The sequence below is a fragment of the Podarcis filfolensis genome (assembly GCF_964270895.1).
Source record: "Podarcis filfolensis genome assembly, chromosome: 7".
Taxonomy (NCBI): domain Eukaryota; kingdom Metazoa; phylum Chordata; class Lepidosauria; order Squamata; family Lacertidae; genus Podarcis; species Podarcis filfolensis.
The window spans coordinates 82,332,184-82,356,203 of record NC_139603.1 but is presented as its reverse complement, the minus strand read 5'-3'; the positions used below and the strand labels follow the sequence as shown (position 1 = coordinate 82,356,203).

General features: G+C 41.3%; 1 protein-coding gene across 2 annotated transcripts in view; it reads right to left on the bottom strand.

Moving 5' to 3' along the window:
• The window catches only part of KHDRBS3 (KH RNA binding domain containing, signal transduction associated 3), a 108,930-nt gene that overhangs the window by 36,876 nt on the left and 48,034 nt on the right, over positions 1–24,020 (bottom strand). For both annotated transcript variants that reach the window (XM_083622224.1, XM_083622223.1), the window contains exons 3-5: positions 14,291–14,407; positions 8,549–8,695; positions 4,983–5,122 (exon numbers count right to left, since the gene is read on the bottom strand). In XM_083622224.1, the coding sequence (XP_083478350.1) occupies positions 4,983–5,122; positions 8,549–8,695; positions 14,291–14,407 (404 nt within the window). The remainder of the gene's footprint in view (positions 1–4,982; positions 5,123–8,548; positions 8,696–14,290; positions 14,408–24,020) is intronic.

Genomic DNA, 24,020 nt, shown 5'->3' with positions numbered 1-24,020 from the left:
TCTAATTTGTTAAAGCACCAGAAAAAATAATTAAGTTTCCTCACATCCCCCCACCCCCCGAGGTTGCAAAGGCAGCTGAAGTATTAAGAGAACATTTATTTTATCTAAGGGAAGGTGTGTGTTTGTTGGGGAGGGAAGTATGTTTTGATGGGCATGTTTTAAGTCCATGTTTTGCTCAAATTTAACAAATGGAAGATACGCGCTCCCTTGGCTCTGTTCCTGGCCCTAAAATGTAGTTTTCTCTACCATTTTGGCAATGGTATTAATTGTGCTCCAAAACACTCCTTATACCTCTCACCTCGTAAACAGTTGCTAAGCCTTTGCAAACAGGCAATACGCTTTTCAAGGTGAGCATGCTATGTATGTACACACACACACACCACAAAATCAAACAAAAATCATGCACCATAATGGACACACTTATGTCGTCAGAGGTTCAGCATACCTTTCACTGCCATTTTCTAGGGATCACAAGCAAGGAAGTGCTATTGTGCTCAGATGAATGTATTGAGTCAAACCATTGGTCCATGAGGCTCATTACTGTCTGCATTGACTGGCAGCACACTGGAGACGTTCCCAACCTTATCTAACTGGAGATAGGACCAGAGACTTTCAGATGCTCTACCACTTAATGAAGGCTGCTCGTGGTTTTTTCATAGGCATCTGATAGACAAGGATGTTAGACTAGATGGGCATTTGATCAAACCCAGCAGAGCGGTTCCTGTCTTCTTACAGCGACAGCTAATGCGTGTGTTGCTGCTGCACAAGGTTATGAATATGGTTGCAAATCGCGACTTGACACCGACTACGGTTAGTGAAACTGCTTGTGTGATCATGGAAGCAAGAAGAACTACCGACAAAAGAAGAATGGAGGACGAAATTGATGCACTATGCAGAATTAGATAAATTAACAGGAAGGATTCGAAACCTGCGGGACCAGAGATTCTTAGAAGACTGGAGTAAATATATGAACTATTTGAAAAGTAATAGTAATGAACAGATGACGCTAGTAGGATTGCAAGAAGTTTTGTAAGGATGACTATGTGAAATATTACAAGAAAGACTATGATGAGAATTATTAATGATAATTAAGAGTAATAGAGAACTTAACAAATGCAGAATAAGTGATAAGAACGGAAAATCATCAGAGGTGTTGACAGAAGTCAAAATATTGTATAAGGTAAGAAATTATGTTGTATGACTGTTGGAAATGATATGTCAAAAAAACTAATATAGATATAGATATAGATATATAGATAGAAACTGCTTGTGTGATGTAATGCTAATCAACAATAAGTGTGAAACTGAAAGACGGGCAGAACATGTTGTGGGAAGGGGGCGGGGAGAGGCTTCATGGTGCTCTTAATTACGTAGCCATCATTAGGAGAGAAGCATTACATCTGCCAAGAGTTCTAAACAAGTTAGCAGAGAAGTATCTCGGAGACGAGGAGTAGATATAAACAGACACACAGTGCAGAGAGATCCCTGCATTCTCAACAGGTGTTGACAACACTTCTAATCTCAAATGCCCAATTGCAGCCCTTCCCACTTTATTTCATCATGCAAACCTCTGCATAAACAGTGAGGCTATAGTCTGTTTCTGGGTTCTTGCTGGGAAGCTGGGGGGCGGAGGTAAGAAAAGGTAGTGAGTTCAGCATAAGAAGTTCCAATAAAGGAAAAGCCAAGAGCTGCATGCATGGTGACTGACGTGTGTTTTGCATGATGAAATGCATCGGGGAAAGCTGCAATCTTTTGTTTCAGAGAACCATTTCTGATTAGCAATTTAAACAGAGATGGTGTTAAAATAAAATTGGTCTGCGCATACTGAATTTCAAAATATCTTCCTCTTGCAGAAGCACATGTGCAAAAAAAACAAACCCCTGCTACATCAGGCAAAGAATCATCTGGTCTAGTCCAGCATCAACAATTTTGACAACCCTGACATTCATTTAATGAAGAAGGTCTAAATGCCTTCAATGCAAGATATAGTGCATTTATATAAAAAATAATAATCTTTAGAGCAACCTTGTATGGTAGGTGTTATAAGAATTGTAAGGTCAGATATAGAATAAATATTCATAAATGCACACATATCTAAATATATAAACCATGTGTCTGAAATAGTACAGGAGAGCAATCATGAAGCCATTTTGACTCACCCAGTGACCTCAAATATTCCTCTGCAGAATGGGAGGCAAATGGAGAAAACCTTCCCATTGTCTGTTACATTACAAATCCTGTCTTAAAGGCATGTTTGTGTATGAATAGGGTGAGTCTGTGACCTGGATTCAGGAACTAAAGTATTAACCATCACAAAAGAATGGCCAGGCTGCCCAAGTAATGCAATCAACGACCATTATCAGAGTATCCTGGCAGACAGGATTTCTGCTGTGGACCACCTCCTATGATGTTTGTATAAAGACGTTGGGGTGGTCTTTGGCTAAGGGGGTTGGGCAATGTCCAAAGTCTTTAAAAGTTCCTGCACACTTTTGCTCAGGGTCTCTCCCTCCTTGGAAGTAGAGGAGGGAACTCTTTTGCAACAGAAAAATAAACATCTTTCTTGCTTTCCAGTCTCCATCCATTTTTCTCTGACCGATCATGGACTTAGGGGACTCATCAAGTCCCATGGGAGTTGGGCAGCAACCTACATCAGTAGGTTAGCATTATCCCCCATGTCATAGATGGAAAGAGACACTGAGTTTCCTAAGGACATTTTAAAAAAGTTTGTGGCAAAGCTAAGATTGGAACTGGGATTATTTCAGCTAAAACCTCATGTTCCAACGAGTGACGTCCACACCAGATGGGCCATACTGAATGGTAAACTAGGGCAGTCACAGACCATGACAAGATGCTGACAGTACACCAGGAGGAGAAGTCAGACTGAAAAAGCCAGCCTGCTTTTCAGCTTGTGAAGGAGTTGATTTAAAGAATCTGCCTATACAGAATGTTACTTTGGGCAGCCTTTTTTGGCACTGTGTGCTGTGCTAATTGGACACTTTCAAAGAAGCATGCTTAAACTCATGGAAATCAATGGGTCTAGGCATCCATAATTCATGCGGGATTATGGTCCATGGATGGGCATAAAAATGGGTTAGATGAAAGGCCTAAGTCCAGCATTCTCTTTCCTACGTGGTCAAACCAGATGTTCCTTTCCTATGGGGTCAACAAGAACACAAGCAGAACGAGAGCATGTTCTCACTGCTGCTCCAGCAAACAATATTCAGGCGCACGTTGCCTCTGATCCTGAAGGCAGCATAAAGAATCAGGACCAGTAGCCACTAATCCCCTGATCCCCAATGAATTTGTCCAATCCTGCTTGAAAGGGATCTAAGTTGGCGACCACAGCTATATTTTATGAGAGCGAATTTCACCGTTTATCTGTGTGCCATCTGACGTTGTTCCAAGTATCACTGGGGGGCTTCTCTACTTCCATTTTCTGAACACCCTGCATAATACCGTACACCCGTATTGTGTCCTTTCCCTTAAACTAGAGAGCCCCAAACATAGTTGCAACCTTTTGTTGTAAAAGATGTCGCTCTGGTTATTCCGGCTGCCCTTTTCTGCACATTTTACCAGCTCTGCAGTATTCCTTTTTGGAATGCAGCAAAAAGAACTGGAGAAACACAAGATTCCAAGTATAATTGCCCCACAGATTTGTATACAGGCATTATGACACTGGTAGTTTCCTTTACAACCCCTTTCCTCATGACTCCTACCACGAAGTTTGCATTTCTCACAACTGTTGCAACCTGGCTTGATATTTCCACCACAAATCCGAAATCTCCTTCAGATAGTCAGTCACCACCAGCCCAGACCCCTTCCATAATAATAAAATAAATAATAATAATTTTATACCCTGCCCCTCCTGGTTCAGAAAACCGGGCTCAGGGCTGCTAACAACAAATTTAAAGCACTTAATTGATGTTACAAAAAACCAGCATAAAATATGGTATAAAACGTGAATAACAATAAAAACAAAAATCAATGCATATGTGAAATCAGTAATTATTTCTCTCCCTGCACCACTCACAAACCAATGACATTTGCAATTTTAATCCTCATTCGCCACTTTGGAGAAATCCTTTCAGAGCTCTTTCACTCTCTTTTTGTATTCAGCACCCTGAATAATTTCGGGTTACCTGCAAACATGGGCATCTCAGCGCTCATCTCTAACTCTAGATCAGAGTTTACCAAACTCAGGTCTCTCCTCAGCTGTTTTTGGACTGCAACTCCCATCCTCCCTCGCTTGCTGGACCAGTGGCCAGGAATGATGGGAATTGTAGTCCAAAAACAGCTGGAGACCAAGTTTGGGAAACCCTGCTCTAAATCATTTGCGAACAGGAAGAGCACAAGTCCCAATACAGATCTTTGGAAGACTCTACTTCTTGCATTCCTCCATTGTGAGAACTGCCCATTTCCCCCCTCCACAGCTGGCACTTCCTCCCAAAATTAACATACGCAAAATGCTGGTAAAGAGGAAAACACTTTGTAGGGAAGGTATAACCCCATTCATTCCATGCTTTTTTCTAGTATATATAAACCAGCAAACCTGGTTTCTTTCTGCAAAAGCCATACAGAGAGGCTGTAGAGTCCCACAGATAAAGGTTTCACATGTGTGGCTAAACGTGTAGGGCAGGGGCAGGCGACCTCGTGTCTTCCAAGAGTTTTTGGATGATGCGAATTTTGGAAGATCCCCATGTTGGTTACCGCTGACTTTTTTTTAAAGACAGTTTTAAATTGTTTCTTTAAACAAATACAAATACAAAAACTAATGACTTATGGGTTTACCTGGGTTCAAGCCTGCATCTATCCCAAACTCACCAAGTGGCAATGCATTAAAGACAAGGTCACACAGCCACTGTTCCCCATCAGCAAGAATATAAATATGCCTGGAAGTGTGGCTTGAGTGAGTGGCATGAGGAGACTTGAAAAACGGAGCTGCTTAAACATTTCTGCAGAAGCAAAAAAGTGCAACCCGCTACCTTGCCAATGCTGGAGCTGGCACTCCCCGTGCCCGCAAAGGAGGCTTTCCGCGAACTACTGGAACATCTGCGTTTTCTGAGCCACCATTCAAATAAGTTAATTCCTGTAATTGTGCCTGTCTGATTTCATCATTGTAGTCCTAGACAGGAAAGAAAAAATACGGTATTCAGTCATGTCTGCAGATACTTATACCACATACCTAAGACATTTTAGATTTGTTCCTGCTACAAATTTTCCATACACAGTCTTAAAGACAGGGGCAAAGGACTGGCACAGACTTACTTTTACTGAGCTGATTTAATGGGAAAGTTTGAAATACATTCCTCGTAGGATGCAAGAAGTCACTTAAATTATTTTATCTCTGGCCTTATTAAACTGATGCCAAGATTGAGACACACTATCTTCTCTTGAATCTTGGTCAGGGAGCTGAGGCAAGTGTCAAGAACATAAGAAATGTATTGATGAATCAAATCAAAGTCTATCCAGCACAACATTGTATTTTCCATATGCCTTTGAGAATTCACAAGCAAGGCGTGACAGAGACAGGTTTCTCCTTTTTGGCGGAAGTCTACTGCTTCTATCAATGGATTCTCCAACTACTTGTCATCGCCAATTGCCATTGATGGAATCGTTAATTTCAATACCCCTACACACAAACACCCCCTAAGAAAAAATACAGTGGTGCCTTGCAAGGCGAAAAGAATCTGTTCTGCTAGTCTCTTGGTCTAGTGGTTTTTTCGTCTTGTGAAGCAAGCCCATTGACGGATTAGCGGATTAGCGCTATTAGCGGCTTATCGGCTTAGCGGATAAGCGGCTTAGAAAAAGGGGGGGGGGAGGAAAAAACCCCCGCAGGAACTCGCAAGACATTTTTGTCTTGCGAAGCAAGCCCATAGGAAATTCGTTTTGCGAAGCACCTCCAAAACGGAAAACTCTTTCGTCTAGCGAGTTTTCCGTCTTGCGAGGCATTCGTCTTGCGGGGCACCACTGTAGCCTTGTATGAGGAAAAGCACAGTGATGTCAACAGAATCTGGAACCATCATGAATCTATGGGTTTGACATAATGTCTATGCATCAATGGATTTGCAAATTAAACATGCACATATGCAGACCAAGTTAAAAGAAGTCCCAAACTGTAGCACAAATCTACCCAAAAGAAGATATAATATGGTAGTAGTCATGTTTAGCATAAGGTTAAATATTCTGTTGGAAGCCGCCCAGAGTGGCTGGGGGAACCAAGTCAGATGGATGAGGTACAAGTTTATTATTATTATTATTATTATTATTATTATTATTATTTCTAGATGGATAACCTGCCTGAATTCCTTCCTTATATTCAGCCTCTAAACTATCAGTTTGAGAGTGGTTTGACATAAAAATACCCAATACTCAAAAGATTCCCAGCCGGGAGCTCTAAGTCATAAATAAGATTCTGGCAGTAAACTTTCCTACTCTCCACAGAGTTCCCTTTTCAAAGAGTATTACAAAATCCAAAACAAAGTTATTTCATAGTTCACAGGATTCCTCTCAACCGTATGGAGGACTTCAAAGCAATGAGCACTCCTCCATGTTCAAAGAGGACACACTCTTCCTTGCCCAGGACACACAAAAAAAGATAAGCAAGCTAATGTTAGCACTTCAGAGTTCAATTTCTATTCCAGGGGATTCTATAATTGAGTTAGATAGCGCTGTGTGAAGGAGTAACAGGGATGACAGAGTCCAATATAGCTCCTTTCATCTTACTCCAAACCTTGCTCTGTGTGGGTTTCCTTTCCCACTGAAGAGATTTATTCAAAATGCTAGTAATCCTGGCAGAATTTAGGGTTTTAAACAGTTCATTAACCAAACAACTGGAACAGACTGGATTTTTCTCCCTTCTTCTTAAAACAAATGTCTTCAAAGACTATTGGGTGAAGCTGAGAGAGAAGGCAATGCAGAGATCTAAAATAATCTCCCTGGTTTCCTATGTATGGCTGCATACACATTGTTTACTGTGCATTTTTAAATAAAAAATGAGCAAACGCAGGTCTGTGCGAACCTCCTCTTTACTTGCTACCAAATGGATTATCTGAACTGCAGCTGAAGGCTCGACACAGATAATTACCAGAAATTCTGGTGATGGGTTCGTGACCTAACACAAATCTTCTATGAACAACTTCATCAGCGCATCCTAGTCTAATAATAATTTTTAATAAAACAAAAACATTTTCACACCTTCAATACTGTATTCACTGAATGCGCTGGGGGAGGGATTATATCTGTGCCAGCCCCATCGTAAGCTCTTAGCTATTTTCACCAGGTGTTAAAATGACTTGAAGTAGACACTCATATATCATAAACACAAACCACAACAACACAATAATTGCATTAATACAACAGCAAGTACTGAAGCACAGCTATTGCTTGCCAAAATATACTGATGCACACATGCTGGCTATTAATAACTGTTGCCCAATAGTACCTAGGAGTATGAATTTTAAAGGGGAACAAAGCTCTTAAGGATGCCACATAACAGATACCCAATGAGCAAAAATTTTGTGAATTTTCTTTCAGTAGAGGCTTGGGGCTACAGCTGGTCCATGTTTGGTAGCAGGTTTGCTCAGGTTCATTAAAAAAAGTTCTAGTCTGCTTTCCCAAACCATCATTTTAATGTGTTTTTAGTATTTTGTTGAGAACAGCCCAGAGTGGCTAGGGAAAACCAGCCAGATGGGCAGGGTATAAATAATAAAATTATTAATTATCATCATCATAATCAAGTCAGCTTACAGGAATTTCCTAATGAAAAACTGGTTAACCTATCAATCATTTCAAAATCAGAAAGACAAAGTCTGGTAAAACATAAATCCTTTTTCAACAAAGTGGGTAGCTCCAACAAAACTGTAAGCCTGGCAGGAAACACTACTAAGTAGCAAATAAATTTCTTATCTGGAAGCTGATGCATTGATGCTAAAGTCCTGGTGCAAGCTTTTTATGAGCAGGAAATTCTACCCAATGTGGGTAGACATTATTAACCAAAATCCACAGAACCCCCACTAGTACTGTCCATCACTGAACAGACAGGGACATAGATGGAGCACTGTGACATGTGGATGCTAAGTCCCCAAAAACTGCAATGGGATGAGGCACATTGTCTACTGAAAAGAAAACAGTAGCACGTGCAGAAATTTCAAGGGATGCTTTTGATTTTGCAGAGGGCAGTATCTTCTGCTCTTTGTCTTCCTTGATGGCAGAACAGCTCTAATATGTTTCTAGCCATGAGCAGATGGTACACAACACATATGCCTGAATTCTTCCTGGTGACAGCTTAGGGCTTTGTGGATTTGGTGGGGAAAATATTGTTATGCTATTGCAATGGAAGAAAATCATGTTTCTACCAGGAGTGTCTTGCGGAAATACAACGTAAAAGATGTTCACCAAAGTTTTGGCCAAGGGAGTCCTTTAAATTGAAATTTACATTCCAACCAGAAAATTTTATGGGGTGGGTTGGGGAGGGAAAATTCATGAAAGCTAAGGTGATTCTTCATGTGCAGTAAATATTGAAATAAAAGAGGTTCCAATATGTACTAACGGGGATGAGGAACTTCTTGATTTCTTCCAGCGCATGCCCCATTCTGGCATATGCTTCTGCGGGTGGGGCAAACACTTCAATTAACACATGCAGGTCATCGTTTAGGTGGAAGTATTTTGCTTCTCCGCTTTTTCTCAACTCTTCTTCCTGGGAAGACAGAAAAGTTACATATAAACTCATCATATGGGGGAAAGAAAGCAAAAAGAGAGAGCAAGCCTTTCATTAATGGTTTCCATTTTCAAGACAGTTCATTTTTTATTTATTGTAAACGTACAACCGAAACGAGGCTGGAAATAAATTTACAATGTGGATTGGCACCTTATGGTTTAATCAAAGGATTTTTCCTGGGCCTGTTAATGATCTGTTTTATTCAAGACAAAGGGAAAGGCACATGTGAAAAACTATTTTCTAAAACATTTGAGACCTCTTGTCAGTACAGACTATACTGAGCTATATGGTCCAGTGGTCTGACTTCGTATAAGGCAGTTTCTTTTGTTCTTAACAAGTCCACACAGACTAGCAAGTGTGGAAATTCCATTTGGTCCTAACACAACAACTATCATAAGAGGCATTTCAGCACTACAGTTATCTACCGTATTGTTATATGACTCTTCTAATTCAGTTCAGCGCTGACTGTTTGAAGTCTGTCTATCACCATACACGGTCACACATTATACATTACAGTGCATGCATCTGCATGACTGAGGCAACCAAACATACTTGTCTTACCCTAAATATGTACATCTAGTAGGAACCACAGTCAAGACACTCTAATCCACAATACGTGAAGAAGCTTCAGGTAATCTTTCAGATCAAGTCCAATGTGGTGAGTCTACAATGACTTTCGACCAACATGCAGCAGACATTAGAAAATAAATATCGAGCAACCTCCTTGATCTCTAAAGCAAAACAACAGGCCCCGAACAAGCGGAATCCTGCATTTATTTGCTCAAGCTGGCCAATGAAAATCATTAATGAGTATACATTGAGCTACTGTATCTATTACATCAACTGTGGGTTTCCCTACCTCCAAGCAGTTTTCTTGGAAAATAACTATTTGACAAGGTGGAAGGATTTGATTAAATACAAGGACAGTGGGTCAGCATGAGGAGTCCCTTGTTTGGGAACTATATTAACTGCTTACAATCCACCTCAATGAGAAAAAATAACAACAACATTAGACTAACTTTGCCAACCTGGTACCCTCCCAATGTTCTGGACCGCAATGCCAATCAGCGCAGGTTGCGCTGGCTACAGCTGATGGCAGTTGTAGCCCAAAGCTTCTGGAGGAGCACGGGGTTAGTGAAAGCCAACTTAAATTATGTGCGTATGTGAGTTACTGGATTTTTCTAAAGCTGTATTGTTTGTTTTCCCCCATATCAATGCAAGCTGCCTTGTGAAGGCTTCCTCTAGTCTAAATCAATGATGGATAAGTTGTGGCCCTCAAGATGCTGCTGGCCTTCCAACTCCCACCAGGCCCAGCCAGCATGGCATCTGGAGGGATATAGCTTATTAGCCATCCCAGCTCTGAAAGGTAGGGGGTGGTACATAAAACAAAACAAGCAGAACAAATGGAATCAATACACTCCAGAAGCAACCAAGGATTAGGGTTTAGACCAGCGGTTCTCAACCTGTGGGTCCCCAGATGTTGTTGGACTACAACTCCCATCATTCTTGAGCTCTGGCCTTGCTAGCTAGGGGTGATGGGAGTTGTAGTTCAACATCTGGGGACCCACAGGTTGTTTGACCAAACTGCGGGAGGCAGTGGAAGACAGAAGTGCCTGGCGTGCTTTGGTCCATGGGGTCACGAAGAGTCAGACACGACAAAACGACTAAACAACAACAACAATTTAGCACTGTAAGGGAAAGTTTTAAATAACTCAACCCAATCTATACTTTTTATATATATATACTCTACTTTTAACACCAGTAATTCTGTTTTTCTTGAAACCAGAAATGGAAGTTAAATTTCTCTTCTGCCCTGCTACCCAATAAAGTTGCCAACCAACCAAGCGTCTTACTCTTCTGGCAGTTCAACTAGAATGAAATACAGGCTTTACCACCCAAGACAAGATTGCAACACGCTTCACCCATGACCTGTCAGCTTGTATCTTGGCTCTGCTGCTAACTTGCCAGACTCTACCTGCTGATCCACCAGGTTCTGCCCTCTGCTTGATCCACAAGGAATGGAGCTTTTAAAACCAGAAGCTGGCAGCTCTGGGGAACTCTTTTTCCTATTTTTCTCCTGGGCTGCCGACGACTCCCCACCCAGCAGCTTTCATTCTGCTCCAACTTTTTTCTTCCAGTTTCCATTTTGCCAAGTACCTTACTTCCGCCCTGCTTCATCTTTCTTGCCTCTGTTGCTTGGCAACGGAGATGCACAGATGCTTTGTAGATGCCCCTGAGCCTCAGAATCCATATTGGTTAAGCAAAAGGTGAACCACGGAGAACTGAAAGGGTGGTGGCGGCAAGATTAAGTCTGTTAGGGTCCTATCTCCCTGTCTGTTCCACACTTTTATGCAGGAAGGGAAGAGAGGCAAAATAAGCAACCTCAGAACCAGGGGGAAATGCTCCCATGGTCCTAAAAATCACTATCAGATAACTGCAGTTAGATGGGCTGGTCCATCTTTTTCCAATCAAGTGTCTTATTTTGCTGTACCCATTGGTCAGAACAGTGTTTCCCAAACTTGGGTCTCCAGCTGTTTTTCGACTACAACTCCCATCATCCCTAGCTAGCAAGACCAGGGGTCAGGGATGATGGGAATTGTAGTCCAAAAGCAGCTGGAGACCAAAGTTTGGGAAACATTGGGTCAGAACAAGGTAAGGCAACAATAGCGTTTATTTCTTTACTGGGAACGGCAGTAACACACTGCCTGTAGATTTTTTCCTTTCAACACTAACAAAAATGGATATAGATTTTAAGAAATAAAACTGAGAGAAGTGGGAAAGGGGTCTTGAACACTGTTCCAGAGTAGGGTCAAGGCTGCAGCCCTGTGCATAAAACCATGTACAACTCCAGACATACTAAGCAGAGCATATTTCACTATGCGCTGTGGCTCTCCAACTTACAAAGAAATGGCATGTTTGTCTTTGCCATGTTAAGGTATCATAACAGTATCCCTTATTCTATTTAGCAAGTGTTAAAAATACTCTTGAGCTGGCATCTCTCACTTTGAATAGGTCCACAAATAGAAGTTTTGACTGACTGACTTTTAAAAAGCTCTTGTGTTTGCTCTCGGTGTGTCGTAATTATGAGTTACTTAGAAATGACAATCAGCACCAGCTTATTGCCACTAATCTTTTTGTTGTAAAATTTAGAGCATTCAGGCTGCCTAAATTGGATGGAAAAGCAAAGCAATCTGATTAGTTGATTAGCAAATTCAGAGCAGGGGGAATTAACACGCCATAATTAGCTGTCTGAAACTTGTCAAAGCTGGTAATAAAAGGAACAGCAAAACATATATAAATGAAAGCCTCCCTCAATATTACCCTTTTTTTTTTTTGGCTGCTCCCCACTCCTGTTTATAGAATAAAGTTGCAAATTCTTCAGGCTCAATATTTGTATTCAACAGTTTTAGCAGCAGGTTGTCTTGCTTGCATATAATGACGTAAGCTTTTGAAAGATGAAGATAATTCTTTGCTTATGAGTAATTTAAGGACGTCCGGAGGCAGAAGGGGTAAGGCCAGCAAGAAGAAATTTAAAATTGAGAAATCTAAGGCAGCTATCACAAAATCCTTCTTAACGGTGAGATCTGTTAGACTCTAATAATCTCCCTTGGGAAGCTGTACAAGCTCCGATCTCCTGAATAATTTAAGACTAAACAAAGCGCTGGAAAAAGATAAGTCTAGTGAACTATCCTGCATGTCCCAATATTATCTGAAAGCAGCACTCAGAATTCAAAACAAAACTGCACATTAAAAAGATAATAAAGTCTTGGTAATGTGCATAGGCCAAGTAAATTGAAAAAAGAGTGGTTTTGTTTGTTTGTTTTTTGCAAAGACATTTGGCTTATTCATATGAAGGATAAGCATAACTATCGCTGAAAAGCATTGTATTTGAAATGTTCAGCCAATGCAGTGGGATTTAGACATCTGGTTCTATAATTGTGGCAAACCAGTAATAGATACAAGAGAGAACTTTCCAAGCATTGCTCTACTCGGGATTTTCAACCAATCCAACGGGGAGCTCTTCCATGAGAAGCAAATGAGTAGTAGGACTTAACACGATCGAGAGCTTAAGACACTCTCACACTCTAATAATCATAATGGCAATTCACTATATAGTGGTACCTCGGGTTACAGACGCTTCAGGTTACAGACTCCGCTAACACGGAAGTAGTACCTCAGGTTAAGAACTTTGCTTCAGGATGAGAACAGAAATCATGCGGTGGCAGCGGGAGGCCCCATTAGCTGAAGTGGTACCTCAGGTTAAGAACAGATTCAGGTTAAGAAAGGACCTCCAGAATGAATTAAGTTCTTAACCCGAGGTACCACTGCACTTCTGATATATACTTCTGCGAGCATGGAGCCTCTATAATTTGAATCAGTGCAGAATTCAAGCACATAGTATGGACACTAACAAGGCAGATCTCAGAAGGCATTGAACAATTATTCAAATTAAGCAAACTTGTATAGATGGTGCATAATTTCACTCCTGGTTGTAGACTGTAAGCCTGATAAGCCACTCTTAAGATCCCTTTTGGCTGAAGGGTGGGGTGTAAATGCTTTCAACACACCTGAGAGCGTCTTAGGACAATCACAAGAAATCAAGAATGCCCATTTTATGGTACAAAATGGTAGTGGGTGGGTGAGAATGAGATTGATAGATTCCTAATGAACAGAGTGGGTGATATAGGAACATAGGAAGCTGCCTTATACAGAGTCAGACCACTGATCCATCCAGCTATCAGCTCCCCAAGGTTTTAGACAGAGGACAGTCCCACTTCTACTTTGTAGATGCTGGGGACTGAACCTGGGACCACATGCATATGGAAATGTTGCTCTACTATTAAGCTATAGCCCTTTCTCCTACTAACACTTTCTGCTACGGAATAGTAGTGGTGTTTTCACATCCGCTGGACATCTGTATTTTGCTACAAGCTGTAGCTCTGGATTTCTTGAACTGTGCAGGGGGGCTGGACTAGAATGGCCTCCGTGGACCCTCCAACTCTTCTCCCCAATACTCCACGAAATAAACTTACTGGCCTCCTCACTCCTGGATACAGGAAGGAGTAACGTGCCTCATTCTGAAAATAACAGCCTTACATTTCCTCTCTCCCAACCCCCCTCACCCCTTGGGTAAGGCTCGCTAATACAACGTGTTTGATGCGGCATCGCTGCAACGCAACTGTCTCCACCCTTCGCAAGTGGCGGACCTCCAAGTGGAGTAGACAGGAAAGCATGCAGCACAGTGACATCACATCACCTACTTCATTGCTAGATGTGATCAGGTAAAGAGGGCGGCTGCTGGTTTCAGAGACCACCATGAGCCTGCCATTATACTCCAGCGATACAGCTGCCTGAATCCATAAAGAAGGTATTGCCACAGGGGACTTCCTCTGAAGTGAGGAATATATACCATAGACGGAGGACCAGCATGTAGGCAGAACTCAAGAGAAGGGGTTATAATATACACCTTGATTTGTGTTTGCTTTGAATCTCCCCAGACTATACTAGAAACAGTGAGGAAAGGCACACACAGCAGTACAGTGCACACTAATGATCTTCAGCTAGCAATTTTACCTTTGCCTTGTCCCTCATGGATCCTTTTCCCAATATTGACATTTTTGTCAATGTCTCTTCTTGCAAGCGCTTCAGAGAATTGCCACGTGGGCCCAAAAGTTTCCCCACAAAGTTGAACTGAAAGACAAAACAAGCAACAACAAAAAAAGGCAATAAAAAACTACCCACAGTGCTGAGGAGCTGTAAGAGTGACTTAAGATTCATGCCAGGTATGAAAAATGTTGCTGAAAACAGCATTTGGCTGTTTCTGCAAAATAAAGAAGGGTATTGGGTTGTAAATTTTAGAGCCACTGGAAAAAGAGAAAAGGGGAGGGGGGAACAAGACACAGAAAACAAAGCTACCATCATTTCTGAGGTTATTCCACACTGAGCAGTAACTGTGTTAAAAAGTTTTGGAAGAGGAGAAGACTGCATAAGAGTACAGTTGACACAGGCAAGAAGAAGAAAAATGCAGGAATGTAAAAGCAGCAGCATCCATACAAGACCACAGCCCCCAATCCAGACAGCATTAGTCAATTCACACCCCTTTGCTTCATGGATTTCTATGGAAGTTGGACAGACATAGTCTTGGGATCATGAGAATTGGGATCATGTGAACTGGTGAGCTGGAACGTGCAGGGCTGCTGATATAGCTCACAGGTGGGCTTTGCTTTCGCAAGGTGCCTCCAGCTGATGTGGGAAAATTCCATGAGCTCCCTTCTACTTGTGGTTAAGGTTCCAAACCATTATATTCTTCTCCAGCTTCCTTCCAGCTTTGAACTTTGGCAAATGTACGAAGCAGTAAACTTAAAACTAGCTCAGCAGTCAGCCTTGCTCCTACGCTCATTCCTTAAGTGTGAAACCAACAACAGGGCTATCAAGTGCATCTGCATTTGTTTGGCAAAAGCAACATGTGCGTTTCTGTTCTTACATTTTTAAATTAAGAAACGAAAACACAAAAAAATTAAGCACGTTTGTGAAGCTTCTCTAGGGACCGGAAGGAGCTGTGGGAGGAACGGGCTGTGGGCACCACAGTGTGAACCAAGAAATACCTTTCACAGAAGGCTCTTCCTCATTCCAAGGGAAGCTTGCAGAACAGTTTTTAAGAGTTCACATTGGGGCTGAAGTACGTGTGTTCACAGCAGCCCCAAACAGCCTCAATTACCCTCGAACTAGTGTGCTAAGTTTAAGGAGATTGGAATTGAATGGATGCTGTGGCACTCGTTCCAACCCATTCTGCCACATGACATTTCCCCACTAAATCAATGCACACATGCTCAACTGTGAACTGCTTCAGTGCTAAGCGTAATTCAAAAATGCCCAACTCAGGCTGGGTACATGTGTGCATGCTCAAAACACAAAAGCATGAAACTTTGGAGGTCGGTGCCATCACTATAATGAAGCAATCTTAACCACAGCCCTCTCTGCTTCCAAAACTTAATCTTGTCCTTCCCTTAAGCTTGTTAAAGGTTAGCACATAACTTGACCACTAAGGGGACCAGGGTAACTTTTGTGTTAGTCCCTCACTCCTTTGTCACTGGCAAGAAATCCAGCCCTGAAACTTCTTAACAACTGATACAGGATTAGAACTAGCCTCTTCAAATTGTTCCCCACATCCAAGCAGCTGCTGGAAACGCTCCATCAGGTTTAAAAGATTAGGAGATATCTTGCAATGAAGCTACTCTGCTGTTTTGTACACCAAGCCTTTAAGAGTGACTGATTGAGTTCAACTCCTTTCAATATCTGAGTAGATTGGAAGAGGAAAAGCCTCTGTGGATAATAGAAGTCAGTAAAGAGATCTCTGCAGATACCATACACTTAATCCCTGGAGGCTTCCTAGAGGAAGCAGGCTCAAAAAGGCTAGCACCGAGAGAGCTCTGCTCCCTTAACACATCAGGCCAATTTAGGCATGCAGAATTAAGGGGAAACGTCCATTAACTGCAGACACACATGCAATGGTTGGTAGCAACATTAACTGGTAACCAAATTACCGTGGAAAGAACATCATTGAAATGGGAGGTCATCTCTGCCAAGACAAGTATCAGCCAGTTTATACTGCGTTGCACTTGCAGTGCATAAGCCTCTAACACCAGGGTGGTTGAGCTGGTGTGGTATTTGCCCAACTTACCTCCTCCCTCAATCCAAATAAGGTAACAGCAAGTACATGATCTTCACACTGGTTGACTTTTCCCCCCAAACTGAGAATATTTTAAACCATCCTTCAAGACAAGACCGTGAAAATATATACCCATCTGGGAGTAAACAGTCTGAAACAGGCTCAAAATGTATTGAAGAAAAAGGAGTCTCCAACATATAGAAAAACAAGTCTTGATGAATAGGAATTTGCATAGTTTCTGCAAAGGTCAATGCCATCTCACCAACATTTTAAGAGTTGTTTTTGGAAGGATGGGTTGTTTTGCTGTTCTGCTTTTCGGAATATCAAAATGCATTTAGATAGTGGTGACCTGGTAGACAGTATATACTTGGACTTTGAAAGAAGTGGTTCAGAAAGTCCGTCACTCAAAATTATAACAAAAGAAGAAGACGGATCCTTCTGTGTATTGTTGTTGTTTAGTCGTTTAGTCGTGTCCGACTCTTCGTGACCCCCTGGACCAGAGCACGCCAGGCACTTCTGTCTTCCACTGCCTCCCGCAGTTTGGTCAGACTCATGTTTGTAGCTTCGAGAACACTGTTCTCGAAGTATTAGTAACTGGTTAAAGAACAAGAATCACTACTAAATGGAGAGTTCTGAGAATGAACCATTAACAGGTAGTGCTCCCGCGAGAGACTTGTACTAGGACCAGTGCAGATGAGTCACTTTATTCAAGCGGGTAAAAAACAAAAAGGGACCGTGAAGATCTCCTAAAGGATCTCTCCGAAATGGGTTAATGGGCACTAAAATAGGAAATGTGGCTCAATGTTGTGAAAGTTAAAGTGATGCTTGATAAGACCAATAATAATAATTAATAAATAAATAAATCCTAACTTCACATGCACCATTATGGGGCTTCAGCTAGGAAAGAATGGGAATGTTAAGAGTTGGAGGGAAAACAAGACAATTAATGGACATCAGTTCCTTTGGTGCAAGCCCTGGTTCAGATGTCCATGCCAATATGAATATCAGCAGCTAATGAATCGGGGGAATGCTCAACTAAGGTAAACTGAAACAGGAGGGAGTGTAAACAGAGAAAGAGTGGTGTAAAATCGATGCCGAAACAGTATTCTCGTGACCTATCACGACATACCAACAGGCAGTAAGTGAGGGGAAAGATTTGCAAGACGTCACCTGACTGACACAATACCTCTTAACGGAAAAGTTTACTTGAAACTGTGTCAATATAAGTCTGGTTATCAGTAATCGTTATGGTGAGAAATGCACCTGTGCATTTATGTTAAGAAACATGCATTCCTGTTAAGACTCTATGCATATGGAAGAACTCTCTTCTGCGTGCAGGTCTAGGATATTCTCTGCAGCCTCTCCACCCACACCCTAGTTTCCATTTTAAGCAGAATATTAAAAAAGGAAAAGGAAAAAAAAAACTGTTTGTGCCTATTCTCTTGCTCATGTTCTTCAACCAGTTCCTGGCCTCGTAGGTTAAAACAACTGGTTAAGGGACAGAGGGAAGGACAAACAGTTCTCACAGTGGTAATCAAAGGAATCCCCCCAAGATTCTGTACTGGGGCCAATAATATAAACAATGTGAAGTCAAGGGCGAGTAGTAGAATGGCCAAATTTTCTGACGCCAGCAAATAAATCATGAAATCCAAAGCAGTCTGCGAGACTCCAGAAGTGTGTATTCAAAGTGGGTGAAGATGCAAGAAGAATTGAGGTTCAACAAGTGTAAAATGATGCATAGTGGGGTGGGGGGAATTGAACTTTATAGATGTAATGATGTTATCTAAACTGGCTGTGACTACCTAAGAAGATCTTTGAGGCACAGTAGAGAGAGCAATGAAAGTGTCAACTCCAACAGCGTTCCAGCAGTGAAAGATGTAATGAAACGGGTTTTTATTTCTACAAATTTCATATCTACAGTGTGACTGCATTTGGAATACAATATATAGCTCTGGCCACCCCCTTATTGTCCTGTTCCATTCAGGGTGGGTTTAATTATTGCAGTGGTTTTAGCTGGTTTTCATAATTGTATATTCTGTTGCTGTCACCTGCCTTGGAACCTTACACAGTGAAGGTTGGGTAAGAAATCTTTTAAATGAATAAATCTCCAAGGGAGGATCACAGCACCAGAAGATATATAGAAAAGAGCAACAAAAACAAAGGACTAGAGAACCTTCCCTATAAAGGATAAAGCGTTTGAAGCTTTTTAGGTTAGAAGATATGACTGTTGGGTTGGCATAATTAAGGTATAAAAATAACAACTGCTTGAAGAGAGTTGATGCCAGGGAATCCCCTTCTTATATAATACTTGAAATCTGAATGAAGTTGATCAGATGTCTCTTCAGAACAGACAAAAGGAAAGTATTTTATTCACCCTATGGATTGTTGACCCTTCCACAGGATAATGCCACGTTTCAAGAAGAATGGGACAAAATTCACAGGTGACAAGAGGGAGATCTTTGATGGCCATTAGCTGAGATAGCTGAATGAACACCCAGATTCAGAGGGGCAATGCCCAATTCAGGAAATGGAACACTAGACTTTGTGGATCTTCAGTTGAATCCAGAAGGACCTTTATGTTCTTACTAAGCTCTTTTAATCAGTAAACATTATGGAAGATCGATAGGAAGTCGCCTTGTATCCAAGCTTCTTGAGGAACTCAGACTATTATCCATCAACACACTGAACTAGCATCCACTGTTATGTAAAGAATCACATCCAACTGAGCTATCTAGGCTGCATAAGAATCCCTCTTTTGAGATTTCATGACATGGGAAATCGATTGTCACCATGTAGGAACAAGCTGTAAGAAAGGCTCACCAGGATAGTAAAGAAGTAAAGACTTTTACTGTGTCAAAAATGACCTGCGGAATTTACTTTCAGCCGCTTTTATAATATAAACCTAAACTAGTTTTAAGCTCATAAGAGGCTGACGCAGATGTAATTCTAGCATAGCCATTAAGCGACCATGAACATGTTGTAGGATCATGGGCTCCTTCCCCTAACTCCTTCCTGCTCACTCACAAGTTCCCCTTCTTCCTGTTTCATCAGTACTGCATGTGTCCAACATTAATCCTTGGCCAATGAAACTACAGGGTCACTCAATGCTAGCTTCTTCTTTTTAAAGAAGTTTTGACATTAACACCAGATGCCCTACTGACACAGGGTAAAGGGGAGAAGGCATTAGGGCTGCAGATTGGTCCTGCATCACTCCCACATTCCTCTTCCCTGCTAGCAAGCAGGAACAAACAAAATCCTTTGTTTAGCCAAGACCCAGCCTTGACTTCAAGTGTTTTTGGAGCAAAACAAACCATGATCCCTGGTTTGAATCCAACTTCAAGCCAAGGGTTGTGGTTTGTTTGCTCCTGTTCACTTCTCATAAGCCTAATAATTAATTATTATTATACCCCACCCATTTGGCTGGGTTTCCCCAGCCACTCTGGGCAGCTTACCGCATATATAAAAACATAGTAAAACATGAAGCATTAAAAACTCCCTGATACAGGGCCGCCTTCAGGTGTCTTCTAAAAGTTGTGTAGTTCTTTTATCTCCTTGACATCTGAGGGTGTTCCACAGGGTGGGCGCCACTACTGGTTCCCTGTAACTTTGCTTCTTGCAGTGAAAGAACCAGGAGAAGACCCCTGGAGGAGGACCTCAGTGTCCGGGCTGAGCGTTTGGGGTGGAGATGTTCCTTCAGGTACACTGGGCCAAGGCTGTTTAGGGCTTTAAAGGTCAGCACCAACACTTTGAATTGTGCTCAGAAACGTACTGGGAGCCAGTGAAGATCTTTTAGAACTGGTGTTAAATGGTCCCGGCGACCAGACCCAGTCATCAGTCTAGCTGCCGCATTCTGGATTAGTTAGTTAGTTTCAAAGGTAGCCCCACGGAGAGCACACTGCATTAGTCCAAGCGGGAGATAACCAGAGCATGCACCACTCTGGTGACCCAGTCTGTGGGTAGGTAGGGTCTCAGCCTGCGTACCCGATGGAGCTGGTAAACAGCTGCCCTGGACACAGAATTGATCTGAGCCTCCATGGACAGCTCCAAAATGACTCCCAGGCTGTGCACCTGATCCTTCAGGGGAAGTGATGAGGGAACGATCTGAATGATCATGATAAACCATTAACCATGGCCCACCATGGTGTGGGAATATGCCCAGTAAGTGAGCAAGGAGCAGTTAGTGGAGGGAATGGCCCGATCCCACAGTGTACTCTATTTGCACAGGCTCTTAACTATCATGACCTCTCCATGGAATTTTAGAAATTACAGGGGAGCCAACAAAACTTCAAGATTAGGAAGCTTCATGTCCAGGATTCTTTGAGGGAAGTAATGACAATTTGGTGAGGGCAGCTGCTGTTGGTTTTTATTTTTGGTAGATGTAGCCTCAAACAATTAGTAAAAAGCACCGAAGCGGGGGGGGGGGGGGAGAACCCTCCAGACATCAGTATTGCCTTGTCAACAATTCCCACATTTTATTAGAAAACAATCATAGCTTAAAATGGTGCTCCATAGTTAACTTACATAAAGATCTGCTTTTTAGTTTAATGGAACAGTGGTCAATATATTTCAAACCCTGTCATGATTTAATGATTACAAGGCTTCTTTTGCAGTAATAGAGCCGTCTGAAATACACAGCCAGGTATGCTATTAAGGGAAAGCAATATAAATAAATCTTCAATGCATTCCTAAATGAGGAATTATTCATTTACAGTAAACCATGCAAGAAATCTATATCACAATGTCAAGTAGCTACTTTAAGATATAAATCTGAAGGCAGAACATTCATACAGACCCAAAATATCAATTAGGAAATATTAAACTTCAGCTCTGTTACTGATGCAAGCAATTTGGAAAGCCAAGACTTTTTCTTTTTCATTTTTGAAGATACACAGCAATAATGATGCTGCTCTTTGCAGTCTTCCCACATAACCACAGCCCTGTGAATAGTGTTTACAATCTAAAATATAGATTTCAATGCATAATTAATTGCAGTTGTTGAACTTGCATTCCCTTTGATATCAATAGAGATATCCTGTTCATGTTGCTCACTTGATACTTATTACTAGGATGCATCAGATGCTACAGAAGCTGGAACTCTTCTTCAAAGAATGATGGAGAGCCATAGTACACATAACACTAAAACAATGAACAGTCATCTTGTGTACTCATCTCTTCAGGTGTCAGCAATATTCCTAAGAAATAACTGGCACAAAGGAAACCTGAAATAAGCTTCTGGGGTGGCTCAATTACAACATGTCTAAAGACCTAACAACTCTTAGGGTGTATCTGTACCATAGACCACCCACTTTGGAAGAATGGCAGATGAAGATGATGGACTATATGGGACTGGCAGAAATGACTGGCAGAATCCGGGACCAGGGAGAAGAGGCGGTGGAAGAAGATTGGAAGAAATTTAAAGACTATCTACAGAAATATTGCAAAATTAATGAATGTTAGAATGATGTTGGATAGAAATTAAGTGGTTTCCAGCTGTAATGCTTTAAGAATACAGAAGAAGGGTATAAATAGGTAAAAAAAAATAACTAAAATGGTGTTGGAATGGAAATAAGTGGTATTAGTAACAAAGTTAATAAGAATATGCAAAAATGAATTGATAATGGATGAAAATACTGAGTTATAAAATGTCAAGTTATAGAGATAAGATGAATGAAAGAGGGTAAGCATTTGCTGATTTGATTATTTAAATGGGAATACAAGAAGGGGAGGTGTGAGGAGGTCAAAGAAACAAGCAAATGAGTTTTAAATTATGAAAAAGAATTGTTTTTAATTTTTTGTATCTTTTTGTGTGTGTGTGTTTACTCTTATTTTTTTCTTGTTTTTTTATTATGTGTTTTTGTATATCTGTTTTTTGTAAAATCTTAATAAATATTTCTTTAAAAAAAAAAAAATCTGTACCATAGACCAAGCTTCCCCACCTGATGCCCTGTAAATGTTTTGAACTTTCAACTCCCATACTCTCTTATCATTTGCTAATGCTGGCTCATGGCTGAAGGAAGTGGAGTCCAAAACATCTGGAAGAACCAAGTTGGAGAAGGTTGCCAAAGACTTGAAACTGGCTTAATGTGAACTCTGGGAACTGCAGTTCTGTGATGTTGGCTAAGCATCCCCAACAGAGAATATTCTATGGGCCCTCACCAAAACTGCAAATGCTAGGTTACTTTGCAGAAAACCCAAATAGTTAAAACCAGCATGAAAAGGATATAACTGTTCAGCATAGATGTTTCAGTTACTGGGCTGCCTCGCTGCTTAGTACTGACTCCAGTTAGTTAATGAATAAGTAAATAGTCTCCGGTCTCAATATTTAATGTATGTCCCATATTGCTATTATAAAAATGTGCTACAGATCCTTGGGACACCGTAGTTCTTTGCTTTCCTGTACTGTGAAAACCATCCATTTATTCCAGCATCCTCAAAAGAGACTAAAAATGCAAGCACGAGGAATGACATGAATCACTGAAGGAAACTGAGGGAGCCCCTTAGTTAGCAGGAGAATTGCTCCCGAATAATTCTTCAGCAAATGGGGAGGTTGTTTCCTCATTATGAGAGATTCTCTTGAGAGATCTGTTCCCTGAACCAAGAAGAGCCAAGGGACAGGCCTTCAACTCATATACTCAATCACCAGGAAAGAACAACCAAATCAGGAAACTCTACTGCCATGCAGAAGAATCAGTGTGGTGCATTGGTTAGAGCGTTGGACGAGAACCTGGGAGACCAGGGTTCAAATAGCTACTCAGGCATAAGCTCACTGGGTGCCCTTGGGCCAGCCACTCACTCTCAACCTAACCTACCTCACAAGGTTGTTATGTGGATAAAATGGGGAGAAGGAGAATTATGTATGCCACCTAGAGCTCCGGGGAGGAAACGTAGGCTACAAATGGGATGAATGAGTTTCATTTAATGATGGGGAAAGAGAATTTCTAAGGCTGGTTTAGGTACAAACCACTCTCTGATCTAACAACTCTTAGGTCTGCTGGATCCTAACCCGCTGCTCCTTGCTGACCTTGCTATAGGACTGCTCCCATATTAATTCCAACTGCATAATTCATCTGCAGTGTTCACTCGTCAACAGAAGTGAGCTTGCAAACAGCCTGGCACAGACACTCATTTCTGAAGCAGAGTCACTGTCCGCAAAAAGGGTCCCAAAGGCTGGTTTGTTTTTTTAATAAAACTAATATTCACACAAAAAATTATTTGTTACAAAGGAATCAGTACTTTAAACAGCTTGATACAACAAAATAGCTTTGTAAAAAAAAAGGTGACCTATTAGGTTGTATAAGATAAAATAGCCTCATTTTGTTGTATCAAGATGTACATGTTATAATTTCACCTTAATTTTATTTTTATTGTAAACTGCCCTGTGATCCTTGGATAAAGGGTGGTACAGAAATTTAAATAGTAATAATAATAGTATTTTTAATGAGGTAGTAGCAAAAGAATACATGTGGCCTTACAAGTTTACTCTACCAGTGATTCCATCCAGCCCTTTGCCTAATGTCATTAAGAGTGGATAAATTGGGGGTGGGGGTGGGGGAGTGGCATAAAAAGCCAAAAAGGAACTGGGTGGGGGTGAAAGAGCAAGCAATCAGTTCAGACCTGCCCCTTCCCAGTAGGGAA